General features: G+C 37.9%; 2 protein-coding genes and 1 long non-coding RNA gene across 3 annotated transcripts in view; 2 read left to right on the forward strand and 1 right to left on the reverse strand.

The window, feature by feature from the left end:
• Window positions 1-8,055, reverse strand: part of LOC109585059 (uncharacterized) — a 33,067-nt gene that overhangs the window by 20,046 nt on the left and 4,966 nt on the right. The gene's annotated exons all lie outside the window — the stretch shown is intronic.
• On the forward strand, window positions 1,189-4,853 carry LOC109585058 (uncharacterized). Its single transcript, XM_020000992.1, has 10 exons — window positions 1,189-1,707; window positions 1,753-2,096; window positions 2,171-2,294; window positions 2,353-2,493; window positions 2,541-2,570; window positions 2,634-2,723; window positions 2,767-2,902; window positions 3,009-3,415; window positions 3,468-3,761; window positions 3,810-4,853. The coding sequence occupies exons 1-10, from the start codon at window positions 1,309-1,311 to the stop codon at window positions 4,806-4,808; spliced, it is 2,964 nt and encodes a 987-aa protein (XP_019856551.1). The 5' UTR covers window positions 1,189-1,308; the 3' UTR covers window positions 4,809-4,853.
• LOC109585064 (uncharacterized) lies at window positions 6,911-7,092 on the forward strand. The gene is made up of 2 exons (XR_002186297.1): window positions 6,911-6,944; window positions 7,014-7,092. It is a non-coding gene; the product is annotated as an uncharacterized LOC109585064 (long non-coding RNA).

The following is an 8,055-nucleotide window of genomic DNA, read 5'->3' on the forward strand; positions in this document are numbered from 1 at the left end:
AAAAACAGGCGATTTGTGTACTCTAACTGGTTGAAAAATGGCTTTTTGGAGATAAAAACCTTGCTACAGGTAGCTCTAAAAATTCTATGTGGAATAGGCTATATATCAAAAGCAAGCGCTATCCTGGAGCAGCACAAATTTCCTTTGAAATCCTGCCAGAGCAACTTCACCAATGGAGGAGATGGGAAATCAACCAAAACACTGATGGTTGTCACGTGGTAACCCAACCCGCATTTCCTGTTGCTACTAGTGATGGGCGATATGGCCCATTTTCTTAATTTTCGATAACGATCGATATTGGACTTTTAAAGGAAATATCGATTATTAACGATACGATAACCACACCTTCATTTTGGGGGTGTGTCAAGGGTGTGGCTAATGATTTTGGCACAGATATAACTGTACTTGTCATGAGAGAAGATCATTTTCATGCTCTTGAGCTTGGTTCTCTTCTGATTGGGGTAGGCTGAGCTAACAACTGGTCAGTTGCTTCTTTCTTGCAGTTCAACAGTGCAATTACTTATTAAAATTAATTATTTAACCTTAATAAATGGGCGTGGTCAATAGATCGATGAAAATTGCATAAAAATTTCGATAATGATTCAAATCGATTCCGTAAAATATCGTTTATATCGATAAAGAATCCGCCCATCACTAGTTGCTACGCCCCGTTGCCAATCCCTTTCATTTACTCTATTATCTATGGCAGATCTGAGCATGCGCGACCACACCTACATTTTGGAGCACATGCTTCTTTTAATTATTAACAAAATGGCGGAATGAGGTAAGTGGACAGTGGACTACTGCAACGATAGAGAGAGGGCATTTTTCTTTTTGTTAGAGTTATTTAAGAAGTTGTAGACCTGCGCATGGCCAGCTGAAGTAGAATAGTGTAAGAATTAGCCTTGTAGCGTTGGTCAAAGACTACGATACCCCTGCTTAACTGATTGACAGGAGATGATGAAGACGAAATAAGTGGACTGAACAAAACGGCCCGTTTGACGATTTTTCATTTTCCTCTTAGACAAGGTTTAGAGACACGCTAGTGGTACTAATGGAATCCTCTGGTCGAGATAAGGTCCTCTAAGAAGTCTGGTAAGCATAGGAGCTCGTTTTCCTGGCAGTGGCGGATCTGGGCCCGGGCTAGTCTCGCTGGCCAGACCCTTGCCTCCCTGCGGGGGAAGGGTCTGGTACAATGCTTAATGTAGCTTTGTCCCTGCGTCCAAAATCGTACGCAACCAATCAAATGTACCTATTGCAAAACGTAAGCGTTACGTCACCCAAACGTCACTTTAGTCACATGATAAAATGGCGTCTCTTGAGGATAAGTGTTTGGCTTGTGGAGAAGCTGCTGTAAAGCGAGCCAGAGTCAAGGCATCAACTGTTTCTGAGTTCCTGAAAAAGTATCTTCGTGATAGATGTACTGCCAATAATCTGAACGTCGACCTTGATGCCATTATTGCTGTCTCTTTTGTGTGTAGAAGTTGTTCTAAAGTTTACTTGTCCCACCAGGCAAAGGATTTACGTTTATATGAAGCTACATCAGCTACTGTGTCTCTACTGGCTTCTTATAACTCATCTCAGGCACATAACTTACCTAGTGAATCTGCAACTCCAATTTCTACAGTCACTCATTCAGAATGTTCTTTACCACCTTCTCCAAAAAGGAGATGCATCGCTTCTCCACCAGATTCTCCTCCTATAGTTGTGAGTTTTAATTTTGTTTTCCCATTATTTATAAATGCTCAATAGGTGACAGTTGGCCACAGCAGTGGTGAAAGGTCTTATCTATTGAATACCCCAAGAAGGAAAGCATTTATTCGTACAATCTCTCGTACGAAAAATTCCGCCAAGAGTATCGCTCGATCAGCATTATCTGATACTGAAGTTATGAAGTACTTGTCTGTGGGCACTGGAAAACAGCTTAAATATGAATTGAAGAAGCTTGCTACAATGAATGTCAATTCTATACAGAAGTCTTCAAATAAGAGTGATATCGTACATTTTCCGTGGATTACAATTTATTCAGAAATAAAGGAACACTGTCCTATTCTACTAAGTTTGTTAAACACAAGTACACAAACAAAAACACCAAGGTAAGGAATAATTAGTTAATGAAGCATGTGTAGTAAATTAGCCAGCACTGTCACTCATTCCCTCTCTCACACAGGCCAAATCGATTGCAGTTTTTGTGTATGATAGTTTGTCTGCTATCTAATTATCATAATAAATCAATGTCTCTATTTCAGAAACTTATATCTTCTATTCTATTTGCTGGACATTCATCAACAATGGTTAGCTGATAATGTAGAATACTTTGATAACTCAGCATTTTGCAAACTCTTTTGGCAGATATACACACGTCTTAATCAACTTTCATTATGCACGAGCAAGAATTCTCTGTACAGACTCCTTACTTCTCTTGGAGATAACCATGACCAACTTGTTTTAACTTACATGGCTAATATTTTACAGAACAACATGCCTATTAAAGTATGTAAAACCTTATGGTTACAGTGTTTTAGTCTGCTTTTTGATAGAATTCATACCATATTGAATCTGCTGAACAGGTGAAATAATTACTTATTAGTGTACATGTATTGTATGGTCGTATCATTAATTTTCTTTGATAGTTTGATGATTTTGATGCAATGAATGCCAATTGTCATAGCACTTGGGATAATGAAAGCGATGGCGAAGAGATGAATGATACTAATGACTTTGTAAGTTTATTTTTAGTTTTCATTATTAAAGCTCATTGTTTAGGACAACATCTTCACATCTAGTCAAACATGTGAAGTTTTACATGTAGATGATGGCAATACGCAGATCTGCTTTGATAATGAATCCATTGATGATACTCTAGCACCACCTTCCTTTAGTAACATTTCATCTGAGTCAGGTACATAAACATAAACATTTCAAACATGTACTATAAAACTATTTGTTGAATATGGATTATTAGTCTTGGTTATTATATTGTTTCTATTATTACTCTTTTCCATTAGTTGTCCCTGATAATATTGAATCTAGCTCAGTAGGACAAGGCCAGTGGTATGGGTTCAAAATAGTGGGAGACAACTTAGATAAGAATATTTCACGTCGCCACCAAAGAATTGACCGTAAAACAAGGTCATTCCATTTCTTTAACAGTTTTGCTGTAAAGGATAGGATTGATTTATCATCTTGCTCTCAGTGCCCTAACCCTTTTTACTCAAAACCTATTTTGCAGTTGCCTATTGATACCCTGTTGCCATCGGTGCCTGATGATGAGGCTCTTATAGCTAATTTCTCCACCATTGTAAGTCGTGTTCTGGTTGCTGAATTCTCTTTCTTTTCTGACACTTTCGAAGATGTTGTTGTAAATCACATACAGCATGATTACTATACAGAAATGTCACAGAAGTCTGAAACTGTAAGTTATTGTGCTTATTTAATATTTAATTTGCATGTTATTGTTCTTATAGACTCCTCTTGGAGTTATTTTTAAGAATGAAAATGTAGTTGAAGATATGATAGATATTATGCTGAAGCTTCAGTCTTATGCTCCTACTGAACACAGTACTGTTGTTGACGGAGTTAGCGGGTCTACAATATCGTTTGATGTCACGCATGAAATTCTTTTGGGCGGTGATCAATTAACTAGAAAAAGGGCTGAGTCTGCAAAATTTGCTAGAAGGAACAGTCCTATAGCTGCAGAGCGTTTGGATGGTCTAATACCAGTATGTGAGGACTGGCATGCTAAGAAGATTTTTCTGGAGGTATATTAAAATTTCAACATAATTTTATTTTATGTCATGCTACTTTAGATGATATGGGCATGGATGTACAAAGGGAAAAGTTTTTTGGAAAAAGGAACACTGTGTCACCTACGGAATGTTATAGACCGGCGTAACATTTCTGCTAAGGCGGCAGATGACTTCAATGCCTGTGAAGACTTTTTTGTTACAGTTGTGAAGTGTCATATAGTTGTTGCTGCCATGCAGTTCTTTCAGATGGAAGCAGCATCTGATTCTCCTGTTCATGATCTTCTGGTTGCTGATTTGTGGACTAAGCCTAAACAGGAAAGGAAGGAAGTGCTGGATAAAGTGACAAGAAGCATTTGTTTGAACTATGTTGATGTTCTAGCTCATTACAGTTTAGATGAAGATGTGGAAAAGGATGGCGTCATGTCATACGCAGTGGCTGTATTGTCACAGGGTCTTCTTTATATGGAGTTTAGTGATGCCATCAGGGAGGGAGATGGAAGCAGAATATTGAGATGCTGGCGTTACTTCATGATAATTTTTAAACACCGTCAGAGAAAGAACTACTGCCAAGAGGCTTTGAATATATTGGGGCAATACCATTTTTTTCTTACAGCAAGGCAGTCACAACAATTAGTATGGTCAAGATGCATTAATGTACATGGAATTCCCGGTAGGAATATTCCGTGTGATCTGTTCTTGGAACATTTAAACAGAATTTGCAAACAGTCTGTAGAAATGTTGGGAAGTAATTTCTCTGAAGAAGCACTAGAACGGGTAGGCCGTTGCGTTGGCATCATTAACTCTTTACTGGAGAATTTTGACAAAGATTTATCTGTTCCTGATATTTCAGGCTCTCACTCCATTGCTTCCTCAGAGAAAGACAAGTCTGCAATTATAAAGGAACTCCTTGAAGCAGATATATTTAATCATCAGGATAATAGAAAACATGCTACATTTCAATCGATAAAGACTAATCCTGTTTCATCACTTAGGTACAATGAAAAGTTTCACAAATGGATACAGGCACAATTATTTTCATTAAAAATAAAGTTCATTTAAGTTGTTTGTTTAATTGAGTTAATTCATTACTCTTTTAAATTGAAATTATTAATAAATTAAGTATTTTGATTAAACAAAACAGGAATAAAACTATAATTTAGTGATAAATTTTCTATGCAATGATTACAATTACAATTCCTGATGCAAATGTCACAACACTTACAGCCATGATTCTCTGGAGCCCTAACAACATTTTCAAAATCCTGAAACAAGACATTTCGCCTACATTGACATTTGTTATTGATGTACTCCAAAACCTCAGGTTCACAGTTATCAGTCAGCCGTTTCGATCGTACAAGTATTGCATACGATTCCAAACCTTCCCTGCCTCCCCTTCCAATCTGTTGGACATATGTCTCTTTGTCTGTAGGAACACCATAATGGATGATGCACCTCACATCCTTACAATCAATGCCCATGCCAAAAGCGTCTGTACATATGACAATTCTTAATGGTGAAGGTTTTGTAAAATTATCAATTATGCTTTTCTTCACATCTGAATCAGTGCCCTTGAAAAACATGTCAACCAGACGTGCTTGCACTACATGAGCCGAAGTTCCAGGAGGATGGCAAAAATACTTCCCTAAAGACAACTTAAAGTAAGAATACAGTTTCCAACAATCGCTCTTAATTTTACAAAATATGATGATTCGAGGTAGTGATGTCAGCTTCGTTTTAGTCTCTCTCAAAATTAGATTGAAGAATGTAGGAACTTCAAATGCATTGAATCCCTTTTCAGGAATCACACTCAGCCTCATGTTAATTTTGTCAGGGGAACGTATTATTGTGTACGGTGCTGCCATTCCTAAAATGGCCTGAATCTTCTCCCTCAGTGGCTGTGTTGCTGTGGCAGTTAAAGCCATGATTCTAACTGTAGAAGGCATTACGCTTCGAACCTCCTGCAGTCTTGAAAAAGCATCTCTAAATGATAGTCCCCTATAAACAAAAAATGCATTGTCATAAAGATAAGAAATATCATATAGTGAATAATGCGGAATCTTACCATTTAACAACACAGTGAGCTTCATCAACGATTAGCCCTACAAACCTGTTCTTGTACACTGAAGTAGAAAAAAGAGATCTCCATTTCTCTACAAGCAGCTCTGGACTCATATAAACAATGCTATAGGCACCATCTCTCACATTTTGAATAACATCAGCAGTAGATTCAGAGCACAAATAACCAGCATTAACATTACGTTTCAATAGCCCTTGCACTTGATCGCAAATAAGTGCTGTGAGTGGTGATATGACTATTATTATAGCATTGTTGTCTCGACTTCTGTTCTCATACAGGTTGAAAGCAGATGGCAAACAAGAGAAACAAGTGGTCTTGCCATATCCTGTAGGTAGAATGGCAAAAACATCTCTACCTAACATGAACTCTCGAATACAAAGAGCCTGCTCCTCTTTCAGTGATGGAAATCCTTGTGAACAAGCAGCTTCTACTATAGCCTTATCTAATCTATCCATGACACACGGTAACACATGGTCTGGGCGTGGTTTAACACTGATGACTCATGCTACATCATGCTTACATCATGATAACATCACGCTTAATCAACACCCACGTGGCTGTTACTGGGACAAAGCTACATTAGGCATTGTACCAGACCCTTCCCCCGCAGGGAGGCAAGGGTCTGGCCAGCGAGACTAGGCCCGGGCCCAGACGGGCCATGGCCGGGGCATCAGAAGTCAGTAATGAGATTCATTAGATGCAATGTAAACAATTCCCTGCCTCAAGTTTTGATAAAGCAAACCACAAGCCACACCAGAGTACTTACAAGTGCTTGAAGAGTATTATAAGCACTGCATAGATAAGGAAATTGTTGAAACCCATCATAAAAATGACCAATCATAAAATGACTGGTTGAAAAGTGGACACACCCACTTCCTGGCCCTACCATTAACTTGCACCCAGATCCGCCACTGTTTCCCGGTACAGCAAGGCTGCAAAAGTCGTGGCAGCCATTTTGAAATGGGGTGAATCCTACTTAGTAACGCTACCGCGTTACTAATACTATATAGAGAGAGACTAGTGACATATTATGATATTATTGTGGTACATATTGTATTTATATTATTAGTAAAAATGTTGATCAGTGAGACACAATGGATGAATCATTTACTGATCTTGTAAGTAATATAGTATTAGTAAGAATACTATGAGTGACATACCCTCCCTCCCTCTCTCTCCTCTCATAGGATTCTACTCTCAATACTTGTACACTATCAGTAGCTCCTCCTTTTCCTCCTACTCCAATGAGAGCTCCTCCCACTAAAAGACAAGCATTAGGATATGGACATTCATTTAGTTCAATGGATCTCACTAAATTAGGATCCACTGGTACACTCTGATACTGCATGTGCACATTAACTATTATTATTATTATTTTTTTTAATTCTCTCTCTCTTTCTAATGAGATGTGACGTTAATATTGTAATCTTGTCTTCTCTCTATTGCTTTACAATTATTAATTAAATTAACAATTTAACACTACAGTAACTGGATGTACTAGTATTCAATTCCTTTGCTCTCAGCTAAGAGTACTGTCTTTTCTTTCTGTATGATCTTCACAAACCTTTTTCTTCATCATAATTAATGCCTCATTTTGTCTCTAAGGGTCAAGAAAAAACCTTAAAACCATGGATTTGGTGGATACAAGCTCCAGGCTACTCTGTCTTGTATGAGGTGATAGTTAGGATAAGTATTAATACAAGTCTCTTTGTGTCGATTGTCTAGCCTGAGTCTCCTTATCTTCTTATTATCCATTAGTGACTGGAGGATGAGTAGTATTGACTCAGTAGACAATGAAGTCTTCCTTAGATTCAGTTCAAGTAGTGATGAGTTATTGAGGAGGAGGTGAGAAAGATCCTGTCCACTAGTAGAAGTGATAAGTGGATTCTCATAAAGATCTAATGAGGTAAGTGTAGAGTTGTGTTCAAGTGCTTGACAGATATTAGTAACTCCTCTATCACTAATGGAGCGGCCACTGATGACTAGTTGTTGTATTGTTTTATTATTAGTTAGTAGTATACACAAGTACTGGATACAATCATTAGTTAACGGAGTGTACCATATCTCAAGTCTCCTCAGGTTTAGTGTATGCAGTTTAGTTGATGATAGTAGAGATACTGTACTATTAGTAGATGAAGACTCTAGGTGAATCACCTTGTGATTATTATTATTACTAATCACTTCATTACACTGAACTGCAGATGGAGAAAAAAGGTACATCCTGTCACA

The sequence above is a fragment of the Amphimedon queenslandica genome, unplaced genomic scaffold (genome assembly GCF_000090795.2).
Source record: "Amphimedon queenslandica unplaced genomic scaffold, v1.1 AMPQUscaffold_13125, whole genome shotgun sequence".
Taxonomy (NCBI): Eukaryota; Metazoa; Porifera; class Demospongiae; order Haplosclerida; family Niphatidae; genus Amphimedon; species Amphimedon queenslandica.